The sequence below is a fragment of the Canis lupus genome, chromosome 9, assembly GCF_003254725.2.
Source record: "Canis lupus dingo isolate Sandy chromosome 9, ASM325472v2, whole genome shotgun sequence".
NCBI classification, from domain to species: Eukaryota; Metazoa; Chordata; class Mammalia; order Carnivora; family Canidae; genus Canis; species Canis lupus.
Window position 1 is genome coordinate 10,962,451 of NC_064251.1, and position 16,960 is coordinate 10,979,410.

Here is a 16,960-nt window from a genome sequence, read left to right on the forward strand (position 1 = left end):
AGAAAATGGATAAATACAACATTTCATTTTACTGACAGTGGGAATGCCTGTATGGTAACACTTGATGAGCCTTATACACAGGTTTGTTTAGTTTTCATGGTTTGATAGCCTGCTGTCTATAATTATGGCTGGCATAAAGTTGGTACCCAACAAATATTTGTGAAATGTCTAACAATAAATAAAATTGCTACAGATTCATGTGGTTATTTTTTCTTTATTGGTAGACTGTTGGTATTTGGAATTGCCATGTTCCCTTTGATTGTGGAAAAGATACTTAATGTTCTATTAATTCAAAAGATTGACTGGAAATTTAAACCCGAAGTGTATTTCCTCTCTCCGGGACAACCTCCCAAAGACCCTCGTACCAGCCTATTGATCATCAATAACACAGGTGAAGAGAAAAACAGCATTTTAATCCAGAAAGAAGTTATTTTTATGTAGAGCAAGAAAAAGCAAATCATAGGAGAAGAAAATTTGTATTTAGACTTTATTTATAGAAAATAGCTGAGGAGCAATGCATATTTGGCCTGAGTTTGGAGATGATAGAGATGGTGGGACAAGGCAAAAGGAATGTGGGTCACTATATAACCTGGTTAAAGCAGAACTTCCCATCTACCTGAACACCCTAAGCTATTATGTGAGACAGAAATGAACCTCCAAACTGACTGAACCGCTTTATTTGAGATCTCTTTGTTATAGCAGCCTAACCTGTTCCATAAATATTATACACACTGATTGATATGTAAATAATGCATTTTTATACCCTATGCCCCTCTGGGTTCCTTAGGACAGTTTGGCACCCATGTTCTTATTATCCTAAATTATGGGTAATTGGTTATATCTAACTGCTTATTTAACTTTGAAAAATCTTTTGTTTCTTCCTAAGATTATATATATTCAGCATAAGGAGGCCTCTCTTGACAAGTACCCCAGCCCATTCCAAAATTCATATACATTTGTGACTCAAGATTATAGATTCTCCTCTTTAAATAAAGGTGGTCTTTTCACTTCGGTTTCTCATTCTTCTTTTCAGTTTGGGTTTTAGAAAGTTTTATTCATTCTGGTACCTTAAAATGGAAAGTTCTGCTAATTATATATTTTATTTCTAAGAGCTAGAAATGTCCAGCCTGTTATTGTCAGCCTATTCATTTTTATTTTTCAGCCTATTATTGTCTTATGTATATGTTTTCCTCTCTAGTTACTCTAAGAACAATATACTTAACTTATTTATTTTTCTTCCTTGTACTCAGCTGTGAGGTATTTTGTGATTTAAGTTTGGGGTTTCTCTGCCAACTTGTTCTTATTTTCTCAAAATATAATGATTCTTGGTATGATGTTCATTTTAAATCAGGGAATTTCTCTTTGCCTGAGGGAATGTGGATAGCTATTAAGGTTTCCTACCTTAGGTGACTGTGGAGATGTAGTGGAACAGGTGGTGGCCCAGGGTGCATGGAAAACTTACATTTTCTATGTTTACATTCCTTTCCTACCTCATGGGAATCCTAATTCATCTGGAGCTTGGCCCAATTTTTGTGATCCTGAACCCCTTCTGAGTGTCCCCAGTATGAACTCCATTTCAAAGTCTAAATGAGCAAAAAATGAGAGTCCTTTTTTTCCTCTCTCTCTCTCTTTTTCCCATTCCATTCTGTCCTTTTAGTTGTTTGGAGCTACTTTAGATCTTGTTTTCCCCCAAATAGTATCTTAAAAAGTAATTCTGGGGATTTATATACTGGGGACAACTTCAGCTACTGCCTGCTTCATGTGGACCAAGCGGAGAGGACTGTGGTTACTTTACTTCAGGTTAACCAGTTAATGAGCATGGCTCTGGCTCCCTTGAATTTTTCCACTCTGAGTTTCCATATCCTGGACATTGGTTTTGTCCTTTGTAGTTGTCTACTCCTGTATGCTCCAGGCTGTGGGTTTTTCTTAGCTATTATTTCTCTGTCAAACAATCTCATATACTTTCTTCTTTAAAGGCATATCAAAAACTTTGGTCAGATAATGGAACTTTTTTCATTTCTTTCTCTCTAAAGAGAAAAAAACTATAATGTATATATGTATATATATATATATACATATATATATATTTGCCTAAATATATTTAGGTAATAGATATGTATGTAAAATCCACATATTTTTTTCTTAAATATTTATTTATTTATTTTAGATAGAGCAAGCCAGCACACATGGAGAGGGAGAGAATCTCAAGTAGATTCCATGCTGAGTGCAGAGCCAATATGGGGCTCAATCTCATGACCCTGAGATCATGACCTGAGTTGAAACCAAGAGTCAGATGCTTAGCTGACTGCGCCACCCAGTCCCTCCTATGTATATGTTAAATACACATACATGAATTTACTTTTTAGTTATTTCAAAGAATAAGAGAGAGAGAGAAGTGTTATTATTGGCCATTTTAGGCTGGCTCATCTAAAATACTCCTCATATAATTATTGAATTTCTACAAATTATTGAGTTCAAATGTATTTTTTTAACCAAGAATCATAAAATAGAATTATCTTGTTTTAATGGTCACATGTTAACTTGTCCTAAACAGAATTATAAAGCTAACTCATCACAGCTAGGATTTGAAAAATAGAAGATAGTAGTCTGAGCTAGTATTATTATTGTGATGCCCAAAGAGACATGCCTTCACATAATATTCCATAATACTAACTTTAAATTATGTATGTTGTTTATTTTAAAAAATTGACATATATATTGTTGCTTTCTATGGCTTTCTGTTATTGATTTCATGCTAGACTCAAATATTGAAGATTTTATACAGTCAGTGAAGCATCAAAATATACTTTTGGAAGTAGATGACTTTGCAAACAGAAATGGCACTGCAGACCTGTCATACAATGGAGCTATCATAGTTTCTGGTAAACAAAAGGTATGTTTGCTCCTTGTTTTTGCTTTAGTGGAAAAAAAAAAAAAAACAACAAAGTGCTACATTTTTAACTGTTTCAAATGACAGTTAACCCAACTAGTATACAGCAACTTGACTTAAAAACATGTGGGGTCATTACTGAATAACCTGTGAAGTTTAAAAAGCTTTTGTAAAACATTTTCAACCTTTACTTTGGAATTAGATGATTTTTATTGTGGAAAGTAGCTAAGTATAATTGTATTATTCAGATTCAATAAAATATTAGATTTTATAATTACCAACCATGAATTGAAGGAATTTTATTCAATGGCTAACTACTCAAAAGATGTTTTTATATACAGATGACTCTTGAACAACATGGGTGTTAGGGGAGCCAAACCTCTGCATGTTGAAAATCTGCATATAAACACTTAACTCCCTAAAAACTAACCTAAGCTCCTACTGTTGACTGGAAGCCTTACCAATAACATAAACAGTCAATTAACACATATTTTGTGCATTCTATGTATTATATGACATATTTTTTCAATAAGGTAAGCTAGAAAAAAGACAATGTTATTAAAATCATAAGGAAGAGGGATCTGTGGGTGGCTCAGCGGTTTGGCGCCTGCCTCTGGCCCAGGGTGTGATCCTGGAGTCCCAGGATCAATTCCCACATCCGGCTCCCTGCATGAAGCCTGCTTCTCCCTCTGCCTGTGTCTCTGCCTCTCTCTCTCTGTGTCTCTCATGAATGAATAAATAAAATCTTTAAAAAAAATCATAAGGAAGAGAAAATACATTTATAGAATGGTACTATATCGGAAAAAATTCACATGTAAGTGAATGGTGTAGTTCAAAACCATGTTGTTCAAGGGCCAACTATATTGAGAATATACATAAAGTACTGTAAAAGCCACATGAAATCTATGAGAGAAAAGTGTTCTCGGCCTACTGTTAACCCGTTTCAATTTGGGTAAAAGAGTACAAGCAGTAAAGATTCTTCCTGGTATAAGACTATTGGAAAAATGTCCTAATTGTAAATAAAACTCTGAGTCTTATAGCCCAAAGAAAAGCTGGGAGCTATATTAAATGAAGCTACCTCATTATTTCTTACTAAAAGGAAAATAAAAACAAAAACAAAGGTGTTGTAATATATGTCAGTTCTACCTAAACTGAGTATATCATTAAAAAGTGCAATCTTACTCTGCTGTACACCTGAAACTAATGTAGCATTGCGTGTCAACTATATTTCAATTAAAAAAAAAAGTAATCTCTTTGTGCCAACTGTGGGAAACTGCATTGCTTAGCCATCACTTTGTTACTTATTTACATGAACTATTAGAATATTTAAACCTTTTTGAGCTTTTGATAATTGCATGAACATTTTCATACACATGAAGAATATAATCATTGTCTTAAAAAGTATAAAGATGACTCTTTGTCAGTGTCACCATGAATATTTTATGCACCTTATGCTTATCTCCTATCCAGGAAATCCAGGTTCCTTTGCTCACTATAAACTGACAGGGCTACTTTTATATTCAGTTATTTGAGATTTCCTCATCAGCAAAATGAGGACAAAATAATCTAAAATTAATAATACTAAGAAACACTCATATTGCTGACTATACCAATAATTTATTAACCCATTTCACAGACGAGGAAAAGGTCAATTAACTTGAGGATGGTCCCACAGCTAGAATGTGACACTATTGAGATCTTAATATAAAACATTTTTCTTTATTCTTGAATGTTTTAGGATTAACATCATTTTATTTGTTCTTGTTTTATTCAAAGGATTACAGATTTTCAGTTCTGTGCAACACCTTGAGACTGCATTGCTTTCCTGTTCTCGTGAATATTGTTAGCAATGGGCTACTTCGAATGCTTAATGGTACACAAAATATTCAAATTGAGAGAAGTCCATATCCTTTTGTAAGTATTGGATTTACTCATTCTGAACAATTAATTTGGCAAGCAACCTATGTTTTCCCTTTTTAGCTTTTAAATATTCACAACTCATTGTTAATCCTAAAAACTTTTTTGTTCTAACATTTTAAACATTATATCTAACAAAATATGTTTTTCCCCTTGGTATTATCAGAGAATGCTCATGAGGGGAATACTTTTCAATATTATGTTATAGTCTAGAGAATTTTCTGGGAAGATAGACTTGATTGCAGAAGTGTATCGGAGAGAGTGTGTGTGAGGGTGTGTGTGTGTGTGTGTGTGTGTGTGTGTGTGTGCATGTACTGAATTGGGAATCAGGAACACTTGCAAAACAGCTTTAGAATCTTATAAGTCTGATATAATTTGTTGGTGGACCCTTCACTGACTAAATGAGTAGTAGATTGATTTGAAGGACAATATGCCAGTTCTTGGGCTCTATGCTTTCTGTTTATTTATTTTTTATCTTTTAAATTATTTATTTTTTGATACCTTCTGTTTTATTCCTTCACGTACTCAGACTTGTTGTGTATTGCAGGGGTATCTGATACACGCAGGCTGCATCTTCAGGGTTTTTGTCAACTGGCTACAGCCTGGATTTAGACAACAGGAAGCAGTAGTAGGAGGCAGGAGAGTGGGAGGATCCTGCAGCTTGGGCTCCAGGCACATTGTTTCCTTCCTTTGCCCCTCCAGCCCAGAAGTGACAGTGTCTTCTTGCTTCATCCTTGTTGGCTTCTCTGATCTTTTCACATATGTGATCCTTGCATGAGGATTTTCTTTCTAAGTACTGAAAGTAGCAATGGCTTTCTGGTTAGACCTTGATACTCAAGAGGGATCTCTTAAAGCTGACTCAAACTGTTTCAAACCAAGAGATGGAAGAGAGATAAATAGGATTAGAAATGGAGCCATCAAAAAGGGAAGCCCATTTTGTGACAAAGGGGTTGAATTCAGTTTTGGCTTCACTGCATTTGTGGTGCTGGGGGTATGTGCAAGAGCGGATGGGCAGATTATACATGAGCAGCTGGTGATGGACACATGCACCTATGAGTTGAAGCCACCACTGATCCTGAGAGCTGGGACAGGGTAAGGATAGAGGAGTCTGAAGGAACTCTCCAGAAAGTAGAACCAACTGGCAGTAGGAAGACACAGATGATATCTTCTCTTGGTCCTTCAGTTTTCTCATGTCATTACTTGTTTACTCAGAACAAAAACAGACCAGGCCCTACAGTTCCTCTCTTATGTATCCCCAGTGGCACACACCTTTCTTCTCTCATCTATTCTTATGAAAATGGTAATGGATTTTCATACCTGGTGAAATATTCTAATTTATCATTGTAACCTCTAAAGCCTTCAGTAAAGCTTGAGAACTAAAGACTTATTTTGAGACAGGCTACTACACTGCTGAATGTGATTATATCCAAGAAGCAATCCTGTACCTAAGCATAGACCCAGCCTCAGGCAGACACTGATTTGGGGATGTTCAAAGTTCATCTCCTTGCCCGTGGTCTTGGTGGCATCAAATTTTCTTTTTAGCTCTGTTGCTTCAGAACACATTTGACTGGCTGCTGACATCTTCACATAACTATCACCGGGTAAGTAGAGAAAGGCATGCTACTTAGGCCTGAATGATCTATTTCTTCCAGATCATAATTTCCAAATTATTATTTTTTGTATTATGGAAAAAATATATAAAATTCACCATCATAACCATTTTTAAGTATACAGGTTTTTTTTAAGGATTTTATTTATTTATTTATTCATGAGAGACAGAGAGCGGGGGGGCGGGGCAGAGATGCAGGCAGAGGGAGAAGTAGGCTCCACTCAGGGAGCCTGATGCGGGACTTGATCCCAGGACTCCAGGATCATGAACAAGGCAGAAGGCAGGTGCTAAACCACTGAGCCACGCAGAGATCCCCTTAAGTATACAGTTGAGTAGTGTTAAGTTTATTCCCATTATTGTGAAACAGATCTCTCAAACTTTTTCATCTTGCAGAACTAAAACTTCATACCCATTAGTATTGTTTTTTTTTTTTTTTTTTGGTGACTGGCTTATTTCCCTTAGAATAGTATCTTTGAAATTTATCCACATAGTAACACATGACAGGATTTCCTTCCTTTTAAAGACTGAATAATATTCCTCCATATGTATATACCATGTTTTGTTTATCTGTTGATCTGTTGGTGGACATCTGGGTTGCTTCCACCTCTTGGCTATTATGAATAGTGCTGCTATGAACCTGCATGGGAAGATATCTCTTTGAAACCCTGCTTTCAGTTCTTTTCAGTATTCACGCTGAAGTGGGTCCTGAGTTTATTTGATTTCTCTTTTTTTTATCTAGGAGTTAAAGCCTCATGTTAAATGATCAGAAATAATTTCCCCTCCTACCTTCATACATTGATGTTGCTGGATTAAGGCGTACACTTTTTTATTTTACTTTTTAAAAATATTTTCTTTATTTATTCATAAGAGACACAGAGAGAGAGAACCAAAGACATAAGCAGAGGGAAAAAAAAGCAGGCTCCATGCAGGGAGCCCGATGTGGGACTCGATCCTGGGACTCCAGGATCATGCCCTGGGCCGAAGGCAGGTGCTCAACTGCTGAGCCACCCAGGTGTCCCAAGGCTTACACTTTCTTAAATATTTTATTTATTTGAGACAGAGAGAGAGCACGAGAAGAGAGGAGGGTCTGAGGGAAAGGAAGAAGCAGACTCCCCACTGAGCAGGGAGCCCGATGTGGGGCTTGATCCCAGAGATCATGACCTGAGCCAAAGGCAGACACTTAACTGATTGAGCCACCCGGGTGCCCCACGGTATATACTTTTATTTTGATTTTTCAATAGTTCAAAAAACACATTCTTTATGAGAACTACTGTTTGTTTCCTTTTTTAATTTTAATTTTTTGTTAGTTTCAGAGGTAGAATTTAGTGATTTATCAGTTGCATATAACACCTAGTGCTCATCAAATGCCCTCCTTAATGCCCATCACCTAATTACCCCATCCCTTCACTGACTCCCCCTACCAGCAACTGCAGTTTTCTATAGTCAAGAACCTCTTTTGGTTTGCCTCCCTATCTGTTTTCATCTTATTTGATTTATTATTTTATTTTTTCTTCCCTTCCCCTATGTTCATCTGTTTTGTTTCTTAAATTCTACATATGAGTGAAATCATATGGTATTTGTCTTTCTCTGATTTATTTCACTTAGCATAATACCCTTAGTTTCATCCACATCTGTGCAAATGGCAAAATTTCTTTCTCTTTGATGACCGAATAGTATTCCATTGTATATATACCACATCCTCTTTATCCAGTCATTGTCAATGGACTTCTGGGCTCTTTCCATATTTTGGCTATTGTGGACATTGCTGCTATAAACATTGTGGTACATGTGTCCCTTCAAATCCTTTGGATAAACACCTAGTAGTGCTATTCTTCGGTTGTAGGAGAGCTCTGGTTTTTTTTTTTTTTTTTTGTATATGTTTTTTTTCTGGAGCTCGATTGGCCAACATATAGCATAACACCCAGTGCTCATCCTGTCAAGTGCCCCCCTCAGTGTCCATCACCCAGTCACCCCATCCCCCCGCCCACCTCCCTTTCCACTACCCTTTGTTCGTTTCCCAGAGTTAGGGGTCTCTCATGTTCTGTCTCCCTCTCTGATATTTCCCACTCATTTTCTCTCCTTTCCCCTTTATTCCCTTTCACTATTTTTTATATTCCCTGAATGAATGAAACTGTATAATGCTTGTCTTTCTCCAATTGACTTACTTCACTCAGCATAATACCCTCCAGTTCCATCCACGTCAAAGCAAATGGTGGGTATTTGTCGTTTCTAATGGCTGAGGCATATTCCATTGTATACATAGACCACAGCTTCTTTATCCATTCATCTTTTGATGGACACAGAGGCTCCTTCCACAGTTTGGCTATTGTGGACATTGCTGCTATAAACATTGGGGTGCAGGTGTCTCGGTTTTTCACTGCATCTGTATATTTGAGGTAAATCCCCAGCAGTGCAATTGCTGGGTTGTAGGGTAGCTCTATTTTTAACTCTTTGAGGAACCTCCACACTGTTTTCCAGAGTGGCTGTACCAGTTCACATTCTCACCAACAGTGAAAGAGGGTTAGGGGAGCTCTATTTTTAACGGTAACTCCATACTGTTTTCCAGCGTGACTGCACCAGTTTGCATTCCCACCAGCAGTGTTAGAGGGTTCCCCTTTCTCCACAATCTCGCCAACATCTCTTGTTTCCTGGGTTGTTAATTTTAGCCATTCAGACCCATGTGAGGTGATATCTCATTTTGGTTTTGACTGTATTTCCCTGGTGCTGAGTGATGTTGGCATTTTTTTAATATTTATTTTTTGAGAGAGAGAGAGAGAGAGGCAGAGACATAGAGGCAGAGGGAGAAGCAGGCTCCATGCAGGGAATCCAGTGTGGGACTCCATCCCGGATCCCGGGACTCCAGGATCATGCCCTGGGCCAAAGGCACATGCCAAACTGCTAAGCCATGCAGGGATCCTGATGATGAGCATTTTTTCATGTGTGTGTTGTAGGAAGAATTAATACCTATTCTTCTGAAACTGTTTCAAAACATAAAAATGGAAGGAAAACTTACAAACTCATTCTATGAGGCCAGCATTACCCTGATCCCAAAACCAGATAAAGACCCCACCAAAAAGGAGAATTGCAGACCATATCCCTGATGAACATGGATGCAAAAATTCTCACCAAGATACTAGCTAATAGGATCCAACAGTACATTAAAAGGATTATTCTCTTTTGGTAATCCCACGACCAAGTGGGATTAATTCCTGGGCTGCAAAAGTGACTCAACATCCCCAAATCAATCAATGTGATACACCACATTAGTATTTGTTCCATTTTAAAAATATTCACAAGTTTAAAGTACTTTTTATATTTGCAGGATGATGAGATTTTCTCAACTGGGCTGCCGGAAGGTTTCACATTCTTATTTTGGATTGTGTGCAGCATTTCTCCTTACTTCTCCATGAGCAGTATCAGCGATTACAAAGTAAGAGAAGGGGGGAAAAAGAGAAACTTCAAAGACTCCAGTAATTGTGCTTTAAAAACTATGTGTTCAAAATGTTTTCCTGTGAGAAAAGCCTACAAACATATGTTTAATTTAGATAGTACAGTTAAGCATTATTTCTATCAAGTCAGGAACTTTGCTTCTAATAACAGAAAATACTTTTTACTTCAAAATTACAGGACAAATGCAGTTAATTTTACAGGAACTCAAATTAATCTAAACTTTTAACTGGTACTATTATACAACTTTCAACTACATTATTTCCCAGTGAAAAGGGAAAAAAAAAATCATTGACATTTACATTGAGGACCAGATATAAGATTTAAATACCCTTTCTACTGTGGCAAATAAACTTTTTGGTTATGTTGGTATTTGATCATGTCTGTTATTCAAGGCAAAACAGTTAAATCAGATTTAGATAAGTCATCCTTCAGTATTCTGAGACAGTAACCCCTATAATATATTTGGATAATGAATAATTTATTGTCCTTTGGGCTTCAGAATAATATCTTTTGAAGGAGGTTTATGCCTTGATTATTATGAGGTCTGCTTTTCTAGTCATTATGCATGAGTTAAAGTGGTGCTGGAAATCAAACCTATAAAATAAAACAATACTCATTTTCACAATGGCCCTATTATGGAATTGGCTCTTTAGACTTCGAATACTAAATAATATATTAATAATTGAATTATTAAATGATTTAAAATGATTTGAATATATCTGTCTTAAATTCTCTCTGAATATATTTGCTTTGGATTTGGATTTCAACTGAATCTATTTATTTCCTGTGTTTTCTCATCAGAAGAGAGCTAAGTCCCAGCTATGGATCTCAGGCCTCTATCCTTCTGCCTACTGGTTTGGGCAGGCACTGGTGGATATTAGCTTCTTTGTTTTTTTTCTCTTTTCAATGCTTTTATTTTTGTATGTAGCAAGCTTAATGGAAATTTATATCACAAGCGGAATTGTGTTTGCTTTGGTAAGTAACACACTATACTGACAATATCTTAAATTTATGATAAATTATAACATTTGATATTTTCAATAAGCAATACGTTTTCATTTTTATTTTGTCATAAACTAAAACAAAAAAGTTCAAAGTGCATGTACAAAAACTTTTTTAAAAGAATTTTATTTACTTGAGAGAGAGAGAAAGAGAGCTCAAGTTGGGCAGGGGCAGAAAGAGAGGGAGAAGCAGACTCCCCACTGAGCAGGAGCCTGATGTGGGGCTCTATCCCAAGACCCTGAGATCATGACTTGAGTCAGAATCAGACGCTAAAATGACTGAGCCACTTGGGCACCCCCACAATAATATATTTAAAAATATTTGTAATTTAATTTTTCCTCTGTTAATATATCATTGTTTGACCTTGATATAATCTGTATTATTTTCAGGTTATATTCATGCTCGGTTATGCAGCTTCACTTGTCTTCCTAACATATGTGATATCCTTTATTTTTCGCAAGACGAGAAAAAGTAGTGGCCTTTGGTCATTTTGCATCTATATTGTGAGTACATATATGAACATATGAACAAAGAGATAGAGTTCTTTTTTTTTTTAATCTTTCAGTGTAACATTACATATAGTCACTTTTGCCTTGAGAAATGGGAAAAACTAATATCTTAAAATTACACCATAGAAAGGATAACATTCATAGACAACCCTTTGACTAGGGTTTATGGAGAATCTTACAGAAGACTTGTAGTTCAAGATGCTGCTATTAAGTTTATGGATTCTTAAAAATACATGGCTTCCTGGTAACACTAGAATAAAAACTGGCTTTGTAACATTTGACAAGATAATCCATGTCTACAGTCTTAAAGAAATAATTTCAGATATTGAAGATGTTTTTATACATATGCCAGAGAATTTATTAGTAAATTGGAATGAAAGATTACTGAAAGCCCAAGATGGCTGAAAACTTGGATGGAAATGCACACCAAGACTCTAGAGACTCACAGTGCCTCATCCGAACACTGCAGGTGCCTTTTAGATGATATTCCCAACTAGTGGTCAAATGTCTGTCCTGCAAACACAGTTCTCAACTCTTGGAGTGGGAGTCCTGAAACCATGAGAGAAACCCAACGGAAGGCCATTTGCTAAGAAAATATATCTGACATCACCTACTGATTTCTATAAAAATTAGATTTTTCTGGTCAGCAGGTAGCTGTTGATTTATCCCTACTCAATGGACAGTATTCTGTCTCCACTCTTATAGATTGTATCTCTGTATTCAGCAAGTAGTGTCTATAACCATCCATCTTACCATCATCAGGACAACCCAGTCCAAGTACAGAAGTTAAAAAAGAGGAGTAGAGATACCTCACTTAGAAGACTGGCTTGAGGGATCCCTGGGTGGCGCAGCGGTTTGGCGCCTGCCTTTGGCCCAGGGCGCGATCCTGGAGATCCGGGATCGAATCCCACGTCGGGCTCCCGGTGCATGGAGCCTGCTTCTGTCTCTGCCTCTCTCTCTCTCTCTCTCTCTCTCTCTCTCTCTCTCTCTCTGTGACTATCATAAATAAATAAAAATTAAAAAAAAAATTAAAAAAAAAAAAAAAAAAAGACTGGCTTGAGGCAGTCATGAGGATTTAGTACACCAAAATCTTTCCATTCATACTCTGCATGGAAACTTTTTTGTTTGGTCAACAATCTTACTGCCTTTGCCTAGTGTAAACTCAGATGCTGGTAAAGATGTCAGTGAAAGAGAGTCTGGCTTAATGGTTGATTTCTTTGCAGTCAGCAATTTTGTATATGTCCAGCAAAGGTAAATGAAGAATTTGTACCCACACTTCATATTTTCTAGTAGTTTCAACTCTGGATGAAGTCTTTTTTGGAGCTGATATTCAAGCAATGTCAGGGTTATTGGCCAATATGGTTGTTGACAGGTCTGTTACTGCCAGCCTGAGCGAGGCTTAACATATCCTAGTGAGTACCCTCATGGGCACTCTAAGCTTACTGTTCGCCAGTGCTAAGTAATCAGCAACCTGGAGTCATGGCTCCTTTTCATTATGTCATTTCCCACTCCTTTGGTTGGCTCTCCTTAAGCAGAAACCATTCCAGACTGGAACAAATTCATGTCTACATGAATGTATTTTTGCTACGTTTCAAGTGAACAATCAGCTCCTGGTTTACCTTATATTCACTGTTCATCCTGGCTTGTATATAGATTTGACAGTCTCTCAGGTGAAGAGACACTCAACATTAACAGTAGAACCTCAAGCCCTTATCCTTCAGCTTTCATGAAGAAACAAAGCAGAAAAGAAAAAAACAACAGAGCAGAGATGAAACTTTTCTCATGGATGCAGTCTCTGTAGTGATGGTTTGGGTTGGAAAAACTGTTGACAGAATTTTCCCAGCCAAGTTCTAGGATTTCAAAGTGCTTCAGTTCAACAAAATATGAGTTCTTTCCAGAACTTGATATGCTGGAATCTGCCAGAACAATAGCTCTTATTGCTTGGCTTACAGAGCAGGGAAAATGTAAATGACTAAAGTCTTTTTCCTTCAATACATGGGAGAAGGCAAAACAGAATCTGCATTATAATAGATAGTCTTCTTAATTCTTCTTGCATAATTTTTTAGCTGAAAAAGTATGAAGCTAAAAGCTAAAAGTAAAAAAAAAAGTTTGACTTTGTTATTTCTTAAGGGAAGGCATAATAGTAAAACACCTGTTCTATGAGGTTTGTGGACTAATGTGAAGATTAAGATGTTCTCACTGTGATATGAACAAATTAGCAAATAAATGACTACAGCTGATAATTGAACATGTAACTCTGAAACACTTTTTCAGATAGAAATATATCTATCTATGATTGGATGTCCTTTACCTTTGGTATCAACTATTTTTGAATTATTATGGATTAAAATAAGATGAGACACTATCCCAGAGGGAAAAGTAAATTTTGAAAAATAAAGATATCTTTGTTTGAAATGTAAAAAGAAAATTATAGTGTTACAGTATAATACATGTTTATAATTTCTAATTATTTTCCCTTTTTTCATATATATATATCTATTTCGGTGTACTTGTCTATTACATGTTTGTACCATTGAAAAGCTACATACTTACGGAATATTGGAATGTCAGATTTGAAGAAAAATTCAACATCATCTGGTGTAATTCACTTCATTTTTTAGAGAGGAAAAAATTGAGTAACTTGTTCAAGGTCCATAAAAATCAGTGACAACTCAAGAATAAAAATGAGGTCTCAGACCTTATGTCATTCCTGATGTCAAGAAATATGAAGTAGCAGGATGTTTGACAAGAGTAATTTAAAGTTTGTGTTGATCAACATCTTGATTTTAATAGCCTAAATTGTACATCATAATTGTACATCTTCATGAAGAAGCAGTGTGCAATAATTTTATGCCTGATACAAAGAACTGTTAATTTCATTTAAAATGTGTGTTGAGGATGTGTAATGTGGATAATTGATCTTTCATCATGCAGTTAGTATCAATTTAAACTATGCTAGTCTTAAGACTCACAGATATATATAAAAATAAAAATGTATCAGATGATGGTCAGTGCAGTTGTCCTTTTGTGATCTTGGAAGGAAAGTATAGGCAAGGTCCCCTCATCATTGAGTGAAGCCACACTCAACTGTTAATTTGTTTCTAGAGTTCAGTGGACTCTCATAGCCCATGGGGTGTGGTCCTTCATGGGTATTTTAGGCCCTTGTCTAATAAGGACATACCTTTCAGCGCATGGTGGACGTATGGTAGCACATCTTCTTAGCATGCTGAGCCATAGCATATTTCCTTTGATGCAGTTTGCCATCCTCTCTTGTTCCAGGGGTAAGAAAGGAGGAAAAAAACAACTCACAAAAGAAGAAACATGGAGTCCAGGCAGAATGAGAGGACTTAGCTAAGTGGACTAGTGGATTTATAGCTATCAAAAATAAGGAGATGGGAGAAAAATTAGACGAGTGTGATGTCACGGAAACCAAGAGGAGGGAACTATGTAAAGGTGGATAATCATGCGATACCTTTGCAGAGAGATTGTGGAGGTTGTAAAATGAGAAAAGATTTTTTGGATTTGCCATCTAAAATGCTTATTATACTTACTGAACACTTGATTAAAAATTATTTGGTTTCATTCCCAATTGTCTTTTATATGTAGTTTACACATCCCCCCCAAACTGTAAATTCACTTAGTAGCCACACAACATTCCCCTATGTAACAATCCCAAAGAACAAGATAGTCTTTGGACCTAAAGACTTAGGAATCACACACACATAGGGTTCTGAATTCCAACTTTATCATTCCCTAGCTGTGTGGTCTTGAGGATGTTATTTGTTTCTCTGAACCCTAGATTTCCCATGTGTAAGGAAGGGATAGTAAGAATGACTACATTCTCGAGTTGTGAAGATCAAAGCAAATGATGCATCCTAAATTCTTAATGCCTGGTGTCTGTGTAATATTCAGGGAATTTAGTAGTTACAATTCTTAGTGTTTTTATTATAAATCATACATCAATAAGATCCAGGAAAGGGTCAATACAAGCTCAACACACATTTGTTGGCTGAGAAACTGATCCTTAAAACAGAACAATGAAAAATTATCTTTATCCCCATCCCACATTACCAGTGTTTTAAAAGAAAATAAGTCCATTGTAATCAAAATGCACGGTCTCAATAAAACTGTTTGAAATGGGGAAGAAATGGAGCAGGGATGCCATTTAGAAAGCTTTAGTCTGGGTGGGGAGCAGTATGGACCTCTAAAAATAATCACTTGGATAGCTTTCCATCCTATACAGGTTTTTACATTGTTACCATAACTTCTTTCTTTATCCTATTGTCTTAGATTGCACGTAATGCACTGTCAGGAAGCCTACCTGGTCACTTTAGCCTTTACCTTAATCTACAGATTTTTATCTTAAATTTTTCTGTTGTGTAGCTGAATGTCACATTTATTCTCATTAACAAAAAACCCTCACTTCCCTTCTCCTTCTGAAAGTAGTGAATCTGTATGTGGGAAAATTCTGATATATATAATGAGGACACTTACATCTTAAATATTTTTTCAAATATCAATGGAATCCATACGTCTGAATTGCAATATATTTTAACTTGCCTTGTAGACCTCCATCATCATATTTGACATTGTGCTGATGCACTTCGACTTGCCTGTCTTGATTTCTAGCATGATATTAGTTCCTTTCACTACCATGGGTGGATTTCTGGCTTTTTTGGCACAGGTAAGAAATATTACCAATGGTGTCATTAATTATGAATATGCAGCCTATTAAAGTGCTTCACCCCAAATCTATAAAGACAGAATGAAGGCTAGTGGTTTCTTGGGGTTGGAGTGGGAATGAGAATTGACCGCAAAATGCATATGAGGTATCTCTTTGGGATGATGGAAATGTTATTAAGTTAAATTGTGGTGATGCTCTCCTGACTCCGTAAGGAGAAATCCAGACAATTCAGACAATTCAGTCTGGGATCGAATCCTACATCGGGCTCCCAGTGCATGGAGCCTGCTTCTCCCTCTGCCTGTGTCTCTGCCTCTCTCTCTCTCTCTCTATGTGTGACTATCATAAATAAATAAAAATTGAAAAAAATTTTTGCCATATGCTCTATGCAAAACATAAGCATTGTTAAATGCGATTTGAAACTAATGCCAGATTGAAAAATGTTGCCTCATTTTTTAAAAAGATTTTATTTATTTATTCGTGAGAGACACAGAGAGAGAGAGAGAGATGCAGAGACACAGGCAGAGGGAGAAGCAGGCTCCATGCAGGGAGCCTGATGTGGGACTTGATTCTGGGTCTCCAGGATCACACTTTGGGCTGCAGGCAGTACTAAACCACTGCGCCACTGGGGCTGCCCAATGTTGCCTCGTTTAATGGGTATTCATTATCCATCATGAGATAAAATCACATACAATTACATTTATTTATCCAAAAACATATATTAAACAGTATTCTGTGTTAGGCACTGTGCTGGTCACTGGGGACACCTGATGAACAAGATAGCACAGTCCATCCTTTCACAGGGCTTGGTGGAGATGAAGACAGACCTCAAATAAGTCAATGCAAAGGGTTTAAAGGACCCAAAGAAGAAGGGCAAAGTGCCAAGGGCAGGATACAAAGTA

General features: G+C 36.7%; 1 protein-coding gene and 1 pseudogene across 13 annotated transcripts in view; both read left to right on the plus strand.

Moving 5' to 3' along the window:
* The window catches only part of ABCA6 (ATP binding cassette subfamily A member 6), a 114,559-nt gene that overhangs the window by 83,576 nt on the left and 14,023 nt on the right, over positions 1 to 16,960 (plus strand). For 12 of the 13 annotated variants that reach the window (XM_049113955.1, XM_035721586.2, XM_035721587.2 and 9 more), the window contains 7 exons: positions 225 to 391; positions 2,760 to 2,893; positions 4,667 to 4,804; positions 9,739 to 9,846; positions 10,668 to 10,841; positions 11,258 to 11,371; positions 15,945 to 16,061. In XM_049113955.1, the coding sequence (XP_048969912.1) occupies positions 225 to 391; positions 2,760 to 2,893; positions 4,667 to 4,804; positions 9,739 to 9,846; positions 10,668 to 10,841; positions 11,258 to 11,371; positions 15,945 to 16,061 (952 nt within the window). The remainder of the gene's footprint in view (positions 1 to 224; positions 392 to 2,759; positions 2,894 to 4,666; positions 4,805 to 9,738; positions 9,847 to 10,667; positions 10,842 to 11,257; positions 11,372 to 15,944; positions 16,062 to 16,960) is intronic. The other variant, XM_035721588.2, reaches the window with a different exon arrangement.
* On the plus strand, positions 11,378 to 14,962 carry LOC125755715 (protein transport protein Sec24A-like; annotated as a pseudogene).